We start from the raw sequence: 17,056 nt of genomic DNA, 5'->3' as shown, positions 1-17,056 counted from the left end.
TACACCAAAAAAAAAAAAACAAAATCGGTTTTGTCAAAATTGGTTATACCTACGTAAACATTTATATTTTGTCTCAATTTTTCTTTTTTCTTTTTTTTTCCGATTATTAAAATCGAATTTTTACCCAAACTACTGTTTAAGTTAAAAATCGGAGCATTTTATCGAGCAATAATTATCGTATACACATACACAACAAAAAAAAAAAATCAATACATTTATTGCTCCACTCAGAGTCTAAAAAATAATAACGTATTTTCACTATATTAAATTAATATGATTTAAAGATATGCAAAATAAATTATACGATATTCGATTTATTAATATAAATCGGCTTTCAAAATAATTATTATCATTGTTATTATTATTAAGTTGTTGATGTATGTTGTGTACTTTTATATACTATAAAAAAAAACCTGTAACTGGATCTCATTTCCGCAATAAAGAAAATATTATGGTTATTAAATATATAATTATATACAGATTTAATTTAATTGAAAATAATCAATTTACATTAAACTATAAACATGCTATACTTATAACTTATAACTTATAAGGTATCTAATAATAAATACCTAAATTAAAATATAAATAATACTATCGTAATGCATTGAATATAATTTCATTATACAAAATTTTAATATTATGTTTTGTAAAAAATAATAATAATAATAATAAGTATACCATATTATTAAGGCAGGTTATTTTTCATTGATTTTTTGCGGGATTCAAATGATGATAATATTTCGTTGAGAGATTTTCCTTTTGTTTCTGGCAATATAAATGCACCAAACAATGCACTTGTAAAACTGAATATTGTGAATACTGAACAGACAAATTTTACTCCGAATTTCGACACAAATGCAGGGTATATTTTGATGATTAGAAACATTAATTCATATCCACAAGATTGTACGATCCCGCCCATAACACCTAAAAAATAGAAAAGTTCATAGTTAAAAAAAAAAATGTTAAGTAAGAACTGCTCTGTTGTACATTAGATGTCAAGTGGAACTCGTTGTTGTATAAATTCCTAAAAAATGTTTAATGGATTTTGTAAAATTTAAACTCATTGTTATCATGGAATATGATAAAAATACGATTCTGAGCGAGAAAACTGTCTAAATTTTGGTAACCATGGTTACAAAATAATTGTTTCAATAATAATATTAGAATTGCATAAAAATTCCCATTTTCCCTTAATTTTTTGTTTGAAAATAGAGTAAAATTAAGTATTAAGATTTTTAAATTTTTACTTCTCTAATAAAAACATTAAAAAATGACCTAAAAAACTATAAATATTTGTTTAAAATAAATAAAATACATAAAAAAAAAAAAAAAAAAATAGTAATAATAATAAAAATTACTCAAAATTATTACATTGTACTATTAAAGCATATTTTATATTGTCAAAAATAAAAATGACAACTAGCAATTGCCTTATTCTATCGAATCTTTATCTTTATCTAACCCGTATACAACTTGTGTAAAATATAATTTTGATGTAGATACTTAAATACAGTGTATGTAAAATAAAAACTATGTGTGTAAAGATGTTAATTGACGAAATCGAATTATATATACAAGAAATTTAACAAAAAGGAAATAGGGCTTAAAAATGACAAAAAAGACTTAAAAAGAAAAAAAGCCGAAAAATGCAAAATTAAAATGAGTTATTTGTTTATAAAACACATTTGTGGCCAAGAGAGCATCGTCTAATAAGTTCCAAAAAAAAAAAATTGCAAAATGCATCAACTTCCGAGCCCAATTCATAACATTTTTAAAAGCCCTGATTCCATTAACGATTTCAATAAATTTTCAAATGTACATTTTTACTATAAAACTCCTTCTAAATTAAAGGATCACTACAAATAATTTATTGAAAATTCCTTTATTTTATTTTCTGTAGTCTTGTGCCTGATTTAATAGCTAGCCAATTTAATCAACAATGTAAATATGATCTATCTTCTCCCCTAATTTATATTTTTAATTTATCTTAATGTAGTGGTATTTTTACAGATGTATGGAAAACAAGTATTATAGCTAATACTTTAAATTACAAGCCTATATCTTTATTTTCAATTGCAACAAAAACATTAAAATCTATTGGATCAGATAATTCCAGAACTAGAAAAAATTATTGTTGATGATCAATACGATATTAAATCATATAAATCAACTACTACTAACTTATTACACTAAAATATTTCTTAATTGATGCTTTTTTCAGCTGGTTTACGTATGGACATTATTTATATTGATTTCACGAAAGTTTTCAATAAAGTCAATCTCTTTATTCTTCTTTTACATAAATTTAATTATATTGAGGTATGTGGTTCATTTATACAATGAATTAAATCTAAAATTTCACAGTGCACTCTAATTGTTGTTTATAAAGAATTTTGGTCAAATCAATATTAGTTTCATCAGTATACACCATTCTCGCCTAGCCCCAATTATATTTCTAATATATATTAATGACATTAATTTTCTAAATAATCTAAACTGATGTTTGCTAATGATATTAAACTTAATAGTAAATTGTTATAAGGATGCTGCATTATTATAATTTGATTTAAATATGTTTTTTAATTGTTATTTAAAAAAAAATATATTACGCTTACTATTATAAAAATGTTTTTATCATTTACGTTCATACCGTGTAAAAATCCTACAGGTCCAAATCCGTATAATATTTTAATAAATAAATAAATATTAAATGTACTGTATATCGGATGATCCATTAACATAAAATATTCATTACTTCAAAAAGTACTAAGATTTTTAAAAATAATTTGAAGTCATTAAAGAAAATACTTTTTTTTTTTTATCATCATCACTATTTTATTATCTTGACATTATAAACATTAGATTTTGCGCGAGTAGTTTTTGAGTAATACAATTTTAATAAGTGGACCGTGTAGTGAAGTGAAATAGAGTAGAGGTAACTAAATATTGATTACACATAAACATTAATGACTAATAAACTGACAAACTGCTTATCTAAATTTTGATTTTCGTAGATTGAAACACTTTATATAAAACTCTACTTTGGAATTGAAATTGAAAATACACGTTCTGATTAAAAAGAATAAAATTTTTATTTTTTTTCCTAAAGAATTGTATTGTAACGACTTCAAAGAATATAAAAGAATTATTTTAATTACGTCAGTATTTCTTGAAATAATGAGTGCCTTACGTTAAATGCATCACTCCGTAGGTTATTAATAACTATTAAAACTCAGAGTAGGTACTGAGAAATGAATTTAAAAGTCATATGTTTTGCAATTGTAAGATATGAATTCCATATTAAATACGACGCACCAGTTGTCTATCGTATGAAAAAAATTATTTTTTATTTATTTTTCCATTTTATTTGTAACAGACAAGATATGAGAACAACCAAAACTTAGGAGTTAAGTTTGTACTAAAACTCATCACTACTATTAGTCTAACTTTATTGAACTGTATTATAAATAAAAATTTTTAATTTTGTATATTAAATTATATTTCAAGAACGTTAATAATCATTAAAATCATCAAATTTTTTGCTTAACGCTAAAATTAATTTAATGTTCAAATGTTTGAAAAATTCGGAGACAGTTCGAGTGAGATATATGAGAAAAAAAACAAAGTCCGGCGCACTACAGCTTGTTCTTACGATAGGTACGGTATAGTATATTACTAGCTGATCCTGCACGGCGTTGAACATGACAAATTAAATCCTCGTGGGTTTATTCCTTTTTACAGTCCGTTAAGTGTAAACTGTAGGGATTTTTTCAACTCGGATATTTGGGTTGTTTTGACCAAATATAAAATACAAAGCTAAACTCACGCACAATTATAGTCATCATTTTATAAATTTCATATTATATATTATTGTGACATTTAAATATATAAATATGTGACTTCTATAAAAAATTAAAAATTCGATATCGAGGGCATAGGATGTGCCAAATTTCAGAACCGAGAGCGCAACAGACCTGTGGCGCGCTTACACACACACACACACACACACACACAAACATCGACAGCTATCAATTAGATACAGATAGATGGAGGACAAACCTTTGACGGCCATCGGGAACACCTCTCCGCAAATGGCCCAGGGCATCGGCAGCATGGCCAACAGGGCGAAGAACACGTAAGCGGTGAACGCGACGATGAGCACCGCGCCGTAGGGCGGCGAGGCCATGTCGTTGTACAAGTGCATGTAGACGATGATGACGGTCAGCGACAGGCCCATTCCGCCGCCGGACACCACGACCATCGTCTTCCGTTGGACGTGGTGCAGCAACGAGTAGACGACGCTGCCGATGACGCGGGACAGCGACAGGAACGCGGTGACGGTGACGCCGTCCCACTGGACGCGACAGTCGCGCAACACGTCCACCGAGTAGAACAGCAGCACGTAGAACCCGCTGCCCTGCTGGCAGATGAAGAACAGCGTGGTTATCAGGGTCGGCTTCCAGACGGTGGGCCCGGTGAACCGCGTCCAGTACGCGGCCGCGGTCGACTTGCCGGCGGCCGGGGCGCCGTCCGCGGCGCACATGTGCTCGTCGCCGTTGACGGCCAGCGCGGTGACCGGCGCCGGGACGGCGGTCGCGGCCGGCTGTTCCATGCCCAGCCACGCCTCGGCCGCTTCCGCTTCGCGGGTCCGGCCGTGCGCCCGGAGCCACACGGGCGACTCCGGCACCAGGAACATCGCCGCGATGTTGACGGCGCTGATCACGAACATTATCAGCGACACGGTCTTCCAGTGGAAGTACAAGGCCATCACGCACTCGAACATCATGCCCATGCCCACGAACACGGTCACCAACGACATGTACAGCGGCCGGTACTCGGTGGGCGACACTTCGCCCACGTACAAGAACACGCACGACCCCGAACCTGCGGAACGAAGCGATCGGTACAGTTTAAAATTCGGCGGTTCTCGACCTTTTGTTGACCACGGACGGGAAAAGATTTTTTAGAAATCGCGGACCCCCCTTGCCGATTTTTCTTTCGATTAATTTGACGATTATTTTTCTATTACATGCAATACGCCACGTATTGGCGCGCGTGTTATGAGTAGAGCGCGGATTTCTATGCCATTGCATATTTTTTTCCTTTTAATATTTTTGGATTTTTGTCAGTTATCTCCACGAATTATCATAATTTGAAGCTAATGGTGAAATTTTTTTTTGCATATTTCTGCATATTTGAAGGTTATTGCATATTTTTGCATATTTTGACAAAATTCAAAATTTATTGCATATTGAAGCGAAAATTTAAAAAAATGTATAGGATAATATTTTGTCGAGTAGAATGATTTAAAATTTATATCTATTCATTTGGCATTTTTAGTGATAAAAATAGTCATAAAAAAAACTGGAAACTCGAAATATGACTTTATATCTAAGCTTTTCAATAATTGACGAAACGAAAGAAAAAATGCATTCTATTCCTGGATTGAAAGGTGTAACACTTACAACAAAATTAAACGAGCTTTCCAATAAAAATGAAGGTCTGAAAATTCTACGAAAAATTAATTCAGTGTTATTAAGTGAAAACGTTCATCTTGAAGATCTTTATCAAGATCCGACAATACTAAGTTGCTTCAAATATGCCCCAATAACTTCGGTTGACGTCAAACGTTCGTTCTCAGTCTTTAAAAATATGTTAATCGATAAATGATACAACTTCACAGAAGAAAAACTTGAAATGCATATGATTATTAATTTTAATAATAAATACAATTTTAAAAATAAATTAAGTTTAGAAATTATTTATTATTAAGTATTTAAGTAATTAATTATTATAAGTTTTATTGTAAATTTTAAATAAATAAAAAATTCTTGTATATTTTTGCATATTTTCATAATTTTGACTGCATATTTTCATTATTTTTACTGCATATTATATGCCATATTTCGATACTTTTAAGTGCATAAAAATCCGCGCTTTAGTTATGAGTTAAGGCTGCCGCGGACCCCCGACATGAGTATCTCAGCCCCGGGGGGCTGCGGACCACGGATTAAGAACCACTAGTTTATATCATTGTTTTCGTGACAAAATATTGATTTGAAGTAATCAGATTAGAGAATTAAAGATTAGAGTAATTTTATTATTAGTTTCACCCGATGTGGTATTTCAGTAGGTCGGTATAGTTTTTTTCCCCCGAAAACATTGCGTTCGTTATATTATTTTAATTTAATTTGTTTGAGTTGTATAAATATTATTGCTGACGGTATGAACCGTCTTATAATATTCCTAAAATCAATCTACATATTTTGAAAATTCCATTGCGCATAGCAGAGGTCTTCCACCAGGGCGCCGTGAAATCATTCAAAATAATAAAAATCATACATATTTTTCACGATTTAAAAAAAATAAAGTGATTTTACGAAAAATAATACAGAGTAATATGCGTTTTAGGTAACGCCACAGATTTATATCGTTTGTGATCATCTTAAGCAAATTTTAGTTTAAAAATTTAAACTGTCATATACTTATTTATTTATAGAATTTCAACTTTTGCTATGTACCCCTGTTATTTTTATATGATTATATTTTGAACTGGAGGACCCCCACACGAATTTTCCTAGTTGAGCCCAGTATTCATATATGTATATCACTATACGAAATTAAATTAAATTAATCAATATAAAAACTATTGCGTTTTGTAGAATAATTTGTGATTAAAATTTAAATGATACATTATGTTCTATTTATTTTAATTTTCATACTTGTTTGCTGTCTATCGCCTCAACTCAGGCTATTATAAAATGATCTCACCATCATTGGATTTCCACACTTATAAATATAAAAAAAAATAAATAAATGAAGTTTGAGTTCATTGAATAGGAAATGAGAGTGTGTCTTTCAAAAATTTTGCCAAAAATATTTGTGTAAAAATAAAGAGCTCAATCGTCTCATTAGTATTAGTAATTATTGATACCATAATACCATAATTTACATATATATTTATATATAAATAATTATAAATTTTAAAAGTATTTAATTTTTTTATAATGTGTAATGATATGTGTGTATAATATGCAAATCGGTTATATGCAACTAAAGAAAACTGAAAACTGTTGTTATATAAATTAAAAATGTAAATACAGGATTTATTATCTCCGGATTTTTTAGAAAATACTTTAAGGTGCCACGAGTTAAAGTTGAGAACCTATGGCGCATAGTAAAATAATTCAATATTGGAAAATGTATCATCAAACTAACAATTCTTTGAACGTCACTTTAAGTTTTAGAAATTCTTCCAGATCGTTTAGGTTTATTATAAATGTTACACTAAATGTGACACATGAAAAATAAAAATGTTGTATCTACACGCTAAACACACGTCATACTAACAAATAGCAATTGAGTTGACATAAATAACCATAGTTCACAAACATATAAGACAGATAAAACAGTACCGATATTTTACTCATGTCAATTTATTATATTGGGTAACTATATTTATGACAAATAAAACAATAATTATTACAGATCTTTTCACTAGATAAATTTTATTTTATATTAGTTTTCATACCAATTTTATTTATTTTATTTTGGTGTTACACTTTATTTTTACTTGTCTTCATAGTTTTTTTTTTTTATATACATTTTCTATCATGCATGAAGTTATAGTATTTTATAATATTTTAAAACAATTAATGTTCATTTATTATTTTTTATATCATTTTACTGTAATTTTCTTTAATATTTTAAAATACTTGATACGCCATTTTGTATGCAAAAGTGTACAAATTGGTACAATTATTTATTAAATTTTCATAATAGATGTTACTTATATTTAATTTTTTTTCTCAAAATGCTGCTATATTATGCAATCTGTTACAATTAGATTTATAAGCTTTAGTGATAAAATAAGCAATGATATTTAAAAAATACAGAGAGAACAATCCTCATAACGATGAAACTTAATTTTGAATTTCAATTTAAAATATAGCGATATTAATAAACTAATAATAATAAAATTAATTAATAGTAATCATATATATATATTAATTTAAAACTGTTTTTGTTAATAATTTTAGATAAAAATATTTATTTTTATTTTTTTAAACCGTATGCATAAATAAATATTTAGAAGTATTGATTTTTAGTTATTTTAAATTTAAACATTAATTTGCTTCATTTTTTATGTAGGTACCTATTATGTACAAAACAGGTCGTTTAAATGTAAATATTATCTTTGAACGTCCACGCGTCAATATATTATGTTTCGACGTTATTCATAATCGACTACATCATGGTATAGTATATTATTAAATTGTAACTTATTTTATATATTTTATATCCAACGGGTACCGTACTGTCGTCTGTCACTAATCGAAAATCGACAGTATAGCTGATTGAGAAAGACACATAACGCTCCCAAACGTTCGAATAATTTTACAATAATTAACCGACCCGTGCAACCATTTATTGTCATAATTAAATGAGCAAATTTGTCTTGTATTAGTAATAATCGATCGGAAAGTTCGTCAAATATATATTCGTGTAATGCCTAATAGTTATTATAATATTATTACGATATTTCCATGACAAATGCCATGATTATAAGATCTTTTCTAAAAGTAGTGACTACAAATACCAGCGGACATTTTCTAATGCTGCAATACGTATAAAAGGTACTTAAAAGCAATGCCGCTAATACTTCAAACGACAAATCGGTTCGATATTCGATGTGCGTGCAAAGAATAGTTTTAAAGAAATTGCTGTCGTCACATTTAGCTATACGCTTCGTATTACGTTTTTGTTTCTAAGTATGTATATATCGTATATACATATTACATATATATTTATATCATGGGTGGCCAACTTGCGGCTCGCGAGCCAGACGCGGCTCTAGTCATTGTCAGATTTGGTTGCGTCTTATTTATAAAATCAAAATTTACTTAATATCGTTATGAATATTAATTTTTTAGGTCGTAGGTAAATTATAAAAATTACCAAAGTATGGGAAATGTGTCTAAAAACATTTTGGCTCTTGGTATCATTGTATTTGTCTACGTGTCCCGTGAACTTATTTATGTTGACCACCCCTAATATATGTAATGCGATATTTGAAGTCAAACGAAATCAATGCTGTACAAAAACTATGAGTTAGCAAACGTCACACTCGTAATAAATATACAATATGAGTATAATTAAACAGTTAATCTTTTATGAGGTAGATATCTATACCTACGTCTTACCACTTATAAATTAATTTCACAACACATAGATTTATAATTATGATACTATTACCCATTTAAAAACTCAAAATATAAAATGTTGAGGCTTTCTCTAAATTTTGATGACATAATATGTTTTTGAAATATTCGTATTCTCTTACCATACATGTAGTAGCACCTATCAGTCGGAGACACAATGTCGAAGATGATTTTAGATAAAAGTTGTAAAGTTAAAACTTTTAAACAAAAATACTTCAAAACAATTGTTCACATTATTTACATAATTGTCTGAAAGATGAAATAAATATTTTTTTGACAAAGGATAATTGTGTTGTCAAAGAATTTTCCACTTATGTACCATTTTAAAGAAAAAAGAATTATATATTTTTTAATCAATCGATAAACTTACCAAATGTAGTTCCCAGTATAATCCTTCCGATCATAATAGTTTTTAAACTATTGGCGTATGCGAGTACCAGCCAACTTATCATTATTGGTATGTAACTAACTTGGAGAGCTTTTCTTCTGCCAATTTTATCTAACAATATTCCGATTACAAGTAAACCGATAGGGCATATTAATATCGGTACACTTGCTAAGAAAAAAAAAAAATAAAAATATGTATTATTATACTTACTTTTTGTTCAATTTTATTTGTCAAAAAATATTGATTAATTCAAAACTTATATAAAATATTATATTTACTTATCAGTTCTAAATTCCAATAAGCCAATAGAACCTAAAAACACTCATTTTTAATTGATTATAGTAATTAGTTACATTAAGTACCTATATTGTTATGATTATAGTTCTTGATACTAAATTAAAACTGCTTAAACTAACTTTTTTATCAAAACCTTATTTAAATAAAAAAAACCTAACGATACCCTTAAACATTTACAGTTTAACTATTCTATCAAGCAAATAAATAATTATTATGCTTTATAATAATAATATTAAAATCAATAAAAATTGAATTTTTTGTATTTAGTGTTTGTTTAGTTGATAAACTCGTTTTTTTTAGAATAATTATGTTCACTTTATTCTCACGTCAAACACATAATAAGTTTATAGTACTTTACGTAATAACTTGGGCAGTTTCATTATTCTAAAATAAAAAAAATTAGGTAGAATAACTGTAAACAGATTTAATACTAATTGCTCTATGATTTATTATTCATTTATTATTACCTAGCTGGAATTTGTTTTGTTTTAATTACTTTCTTAAAAATAAATAATTTTAACAAAACTCACGCCATTTAAATAAATGTTCACAAAAATATAAAATTTAATTAAAATTTGAGAAAACATACAATTCTACTATTGATTATAATATTTAAAAATAAAATATGCGTTCACAATAATTTTGATTGATATTTATTGTTCAAACATAAAAAATAAACATTATTAAAATAAGAATTATATTACAACCTCTTAAAAATTTTCTTATTTTTAAATTAAAATATGATTTTAAATAAACATTTGAAAAAATGAAATTAAAAAATATATTTTCTATATGTTATTTAAATATATACGTTCATTATTAATATTTTCGTTTCCAAAATAATATGAATATTAAGACTGTTTTTATAAGAAGTTTTAATGATATTAGCTGCATTGTATACACTTTTTATTTTTATTTGTTACAAACAGATATTATCTAATAATAATATTATAATTTATATTTTATATTACAATTGAGAAAGTAACAACATAGTTCAGTTAAAATACGTATCCTGTATCCACTGCTGTTGATCATTAGTCATGACTCGTAAACTAGTTTTTTTATCATTACAATGTAGTGAACTTTATCTCCGTTATACCAGAGGCTTTTATTTTGTTTATATGCACATTTATTATTATTGTAGTAAGAAATGTGATTGTTTATGATTTATTTTTGAACACAAATAATATACAAAAACCTCTGACAATGAGCAGTTAAAATTATATTTTTGCTTACAAACAAAAACATTTTTATCCACCTTCCACCTTCAATTAACGAGTTAAAAGTTTATATCGGTAAAATACAATGACATTTATTTCAAACAAATTTGTGCTAAGTTAAAATTTCTGTTCTATAGTGAATGATGAAAATTAATAACATGATTGGAAATTTTTATAATTAAATTTAAATTTTTTAATATTTTACAGAAAGAAAAACGTAAATAAAAAAAAAATATGTGAACACATAATTAGCTGAAACTAAATAATATTATTATTAATTGGTATCTGAAGTAAAACCACTCTATTAAAATGTAAAGGCCATGCATTTTTAAAGAAATTCTACGTAATATCTGAATTGTAAAAATATTTTGTTTGAGTAAGTACAGCCGTACAGATAATGTTTTCCAGTATACTACTATATCTACTATAAATAATTATTATTAATGATATTCATTTATCTATTTGTGATGGTGAATTAAACTGTACAGGGTATGATATTATTAAAAAAAAAAATCAAATGATACAAAAGAATCAATAAAGTTATACTTATTTTTTTGTAAATCTTGTAAAAAAAAAAAAAAATCCGATTCTGCAAATAAAAGTTTGTCGTTACATAATAATCTCAAATAAAATTAATTCTAAATAAAAAATGACAAATAGATATTCAGGTATAATCTTATATTGGATCTAGTTGATATTTTTGGGAGTCCAAATAATTTGATAATTATGCAGCACCAATTTTCGGCTAAATTATTTTTTAATTTTGTTTAAATCAAAATATAATGACTTAATTACTTGAAATTCAACCAAATATTTATATTAACGTTTTATAGCTATTAAATCAATAGTCATCTATTATATATTAAAACTTATAGGTATAAACATTTAAAATTTTAAAATTCTTTTATTTATTTCATAAGTCAAAAACATTAACATTTTTTTAACAAATTTTTTCATATTTTGTAATCTTAAAAATATTAAAAATAAATAGTAGGAAAAATTATTTTTTATAAACATTTGAAGTTTAAATTTTAACAAAGTCATGAAAGTTTGGAAATTTTTTATAGTTTGATGTTTGAGAAATTTTAAATTTAAATATCTTAAACTTCAAATCATCTATAATACATCGTGGCTAATTGTTTTTTTACATAACATTTTTATATTTTAACGAAAAATTTAGATTTTACGTATTATATTATAATTAAATACATATTTATTGTATAGACTTGAAACCATCAAATATACTATTATTTTCTACAATCTATACAATAAGTAAAATATATCGACTATCATAAATTTTAAGTTATTTATACCATGAAACTAAGTACCAACAACATCAATCTTAAATACGCGGTATTAACTTGAAAATTAATCATAATAATATAGTATATTGATTATAATATAAAAACTAATAAATACTAAATAATATAATATGTACCTATCATGTTTTTTCCAAAAAAGAATTCAACATACTGAGCTAATAAAAAAATTATATAGATATATACCTAACTTAATAATTAAACAGTATAATATTCTTAGAAAGTCATTTTTCGCAACTATGCAATTATGCAATTATTATTATTAAATCTAAATTTAACTCTCAAAATATTATGCTATATAGATTTTTTTCATTTTAAAAGATTTTTACAGTCTTGAGCGATGTAAATTAAGATAACATTAAAAAGTAAAATTCTTTTAATTAGGTAGTTTAGTTTATAATTTGTAATTTATCGAGTTGTTTACAGATTTATAATTTCTTAATACGTCTGTTATTTAAACTAAATATTTTTTTTTATATATATACATTATACATATTATTGTATGATTTATATCAATATTATTTCATTAATAATTATTATGGTTTACTACAGTTCCACGCATATCATTTATCTCTATATTATGTTATTATAATTATAAATAAAAAGTTTTGATTGTGTTTGCAATAAGCTTTAACAATTCACATTCATTTTATTATGGTGAACAGAATAAATTTGACAATATTAACTTAAAATTATCTCTGAAAAGTTTTTAGATCACATAATGGCTCATACAAAATTATACTACTAAGGTCACGAGTTTTGAACAAACGCGTCAGATGTTTAATGACATCAATATATCGTATCTATTCCTTGTTGTTGTAACTCATAAGCCTTAACTTGTAATTATTTAATTTTATTAAAACTTTAAACTATCTTTGGACCTTTGGCGTAACATGGGATTCAATTTAAAGAAAAACTAACGGGTAGACATTTTCAAGAATTTAAATAATTTTGCATTTTGTATACGATAAATGTTCAACATTTGAGATATATTTAAGAAATTAAATTTTATAATTAATTATGCATTATTGATATTAATAATTACTTTCTTTTAGGAATGAAGATAACCTTTAATTTGAGTTAATTTATTTCATAGTCTTGATTTCATCTGTTTGAAAAAATTACACGAGAAGACCGTTATTATTTTTTACCAAAAGGTATAGATATTATTACTATTATTATCATTATATATTTTGACTTAATAGTAAACAAAAATTAAAATATATCGTTAACCTATAATATTATTTCTTGTTATCTGTTATCACTATAATAATTAAACTTAAATAACACTATTTATTATTTTTTTTTTGAAAATATTTGAGTAAACCAATTTTAACAAAAAATATATAGATGAATAAACCAATAAATAACTATGAAAATAAGATTTAATTTCAAGTCATTATATCGTATAAATATAATTGTACAATATAATAATAGAAAATTAATTTACCAATCCATGAGCCGTCTTCATGTGTTATTTTTATTGTAGATGTTGGTTCTTTTAGTTTGGATAAAAGGATAGATGAGAATATAAAAGAAGATCCAACGACAAATTGATGAAATGACAGTAAACAAGTGCATAATGACTAAAATTGAAATATAAAAATAATTCGATGACTATAATATGGTTGTCGAACAATAATGCATTATTTGTAAACATTTTATTTCATACTCACTAGCTTCAAATGACGATTTAATTTAGGAGTCAACATTTTAAAAAAATAGTCGACTTAAAAAAAATGTAGCTACGATATAGTTATTTGACTGTACACAACTATACGTGTCAACTCATTCTTGATTAATGACTGACTAGGCGATAAACATTCAATTGCTAATTTACTTATTATAAATTAATTACATGTATAATATTTTGCGTATCATAATACCTCTTGAATTCATATCAGTGTATATAAAAACTGTAATGATAACAAAGTAACGATGTACATTATATTCGTATTACTAGAATATTGAAACGAAAAAAAGTGTGTTCTGTCATGTTTCTTTTTTTATTAACCTTACCTAATGTAATTTATATATTATATAGAAGATAAAGAGAAAAAATATTAACTTTAAACTATCCTATATAATTGATATTAAGTTGTCTTGAGTATAAACTAATAAAAGTTTCATAGCTTGTCAATACCAGTTTCGCCGCTTTAATCATGTATACAATCATCCACTCAATGCTGTTGACTTAAACGGTAAACTCGTTGCCATGAACTATACCAACACTTACAAAACGTCTTTATAGTTTATTTTATTATTATTATTATTATTATTTACAAAATAAAATTGGACATTAAATTACCGTTCATCTTTTGAGAGTTTAAAGTGATAGGTATCAATATATATGTGAACTATAAGAAACTATATTATACAGATCAATTATGTTTTATTGGAATCCTATTTCTTTTTTCACGTACCTATATAAATATTTATTTTAAAAGTAAACATTCGTTTTCTTGAAAAGTTTTAACATTTATAGAAATATATTTCTAGTCTTTTTATAAGTTTTTACTTTTCTGAAAGATAAAATTCATTTTTAAAAGCATTGCTAAAACAGAATATTTTCATTTAACAAAACCAAAAATTTTTTTTTTAGTAGAGTGATGAGGGAGGCACAATTAAGAAATTTATTGACGTGTCGTTTAATTATCATATTTTTATTTTAAGTATGATAAACACATTAATTATTATTTACTACGTAAGTGAGTGAAATAAAAATAAAAATAAAAATTAATTTTACAAAAACATAAAAAAAAAAATGCTAGAAAGTTGAGTGTACTTCCTCAATTATTTTTACGAATTATGAGCGTAAAGTAGCTGGTTTGTAGATAACAGAGTGGTTATTGACTTTATCTTTTTTCAAACATTAATTTAATTTATAGATTTTTGAAAATATAAAAAACAAAAAACGTGTAGAAAATTTTAAATCAAAGATTTGACTTTATTTGTAAAGTTAAATATTATATGTATTTTTTATAGAATTTGTTGTAGCATGCCTGTACCATTTAAATTTCTATATTAAAAATGTATTAAAAACTCTTGAAAAGTGTTTGAATTTATGGAGGTATTTTCTATCAAATCTATATATTACTACGACTTAGGTATCTAAAATATTGATGTAATAAATATGTAATTGAGTCTCAACTGATGAATATGTTATTTCAAATTTTATAGACTTAAGTAAGTACTTTTTTTATAAATATTTTTATTAAATTGTATTTTATTTACCGTTGACTATTCAATATAACTTCGCTATTTAAATTATTTGATGTTATTGATGTACAGTGATTTTATTTTAAGCATATAATGACTTTAAAACGATTTTTGAATTTTTTTTATAAAGGGTGGAAAATTTATTGTTATGTAATATTAATACCTTATCAGGTGACAATTTTATACTTTTATAAGCTTTACGAGATATTTAAAATAGTATATTGATTAATTGATATAACTACATCAATTATTATGCAAGAAGGTATGGGTAAAAACGTGATGGTTAATCAAAGTATTTTACCGATGCAGACTTTGATGGCATTAAAATTATAAGTTCATGATCATATTTATCATGGTTAGAGAATTAGTGGTCGATTAAAAAATATATATATATATATGTGTATATCATATCATGTTATTATATATATATGTTTATTTTTGACTGAAGTACATCATATTATATTGTTTACCTTAATACAGTTAATATATATATATATATATATATATTATTTAGATTTATTATTTGTTTTCGAACTTATCAGTTACTGTAGGTATCATCACTATTATAATAACTACCTATTTTACATTTAGTTATTTACGCATGTTTCATAATTTTATTAAAATATTATTATGAAGTATTAAATTGATTAACGTATTATTATAAGGAACACGTGTTATCACACATGTTTAATGAAAAAATTGTCTATGATAAATTTGTGATACAAATGTAAAATACAAATGAAATTTATATAAAATAAATATTTTTTAGCAAGTCATCTTTATTTTTCTTATATTTATAGAGGTATTATTATTTTTTTGTGTATGAGGCCACTGCCTACATGTTAAAATAAATAATATAATTACAGTTATACAATTATTATATATATATATATATATAAATATATTATGTAAAATGTTATTAAATTAAATTAATAAAAATTTGATTATGACATTTAGATTTATTAATACTATTATTTTAGCAAGTAGTGATATTATATTATAAGTGTTCTAATCAACTAGGTATCTATCTACTGGATTACTGTAATTTTTTTTTAATAATTATTATTATTTCTGTAACAAAAAATGTTTGTTTGAATAAACAACCTTATTTCAATAAATATTTTAATACTTTTATTGTATACCTACCTTAAATTATAATCAGTGAAGTATTTGCAGAGTATTATTAATCAATAAGTAATCTATTTATTTGATAAAACTAAACTTGTATAATTGAATTAAATATAATATGTAAGATAAAAATTAGTTACAAGTATATTCTATTGTCATAGTTGATTATAAGTATGGCCACTATGACCTGAATGACTACTTTTTATATGGTAAAAAAGTAAATGTAAGATTAAGATAGTACTTCAAGTATTTAAGTAC

The 17,056-nt window shown here is 25.5% G+C and overlaps 1 protein-coding gene across 1 annotated transcript; it reads right to left on the bottom strand.

The window, feature by feature from the left end:
• Window positions 1-670: 670 nt before the first annotated feature.
• LOC112591462 (facilitated trehalose transporter Tret1-like) lies at window positions 671-14,163 on the bottom strand. The gene is made up of 5 exons (XM_025335298.1): window positions 14,128-14,163; window positions 13,902-14,037; window positions 9,598-9,783; window positions 4,066-4,890; window positions 671-930 (listed from the first exon to the last, which is right to left on the bottom strand). Exons 1-5 carry the CDS (start codon window positions 14,161-14,163, stop codon window positions 689-691), a joined length of 1,425 nt encoding a protein of 474 aa, XP_025191083.1. The 3' UTR covers window positions 671-688.
• Between the last annotated feature and the right edge of the window lie 2,893 nt (window positions 14,164-17,056).

The sequence above is a fragment of the Melanaphis sacchari genome, unplaced genomic scaffold (assembly GCF_002803265.2).
Source record: "Melanaphis sacchari strain LSU unplaced genomic scaffold, SCAv2.0 Contig134_pilon_pilon, whole genome shotgun sequence".
NCBI lineage: Eukaryota > Metazoa > Arthropoda > Insecta > Hemiptera > Aphididae > Melanaphis > Melanaphis sacchari.
This window is presented reverse-complemented; position numbering and strand designations above follow the sequence as displayed.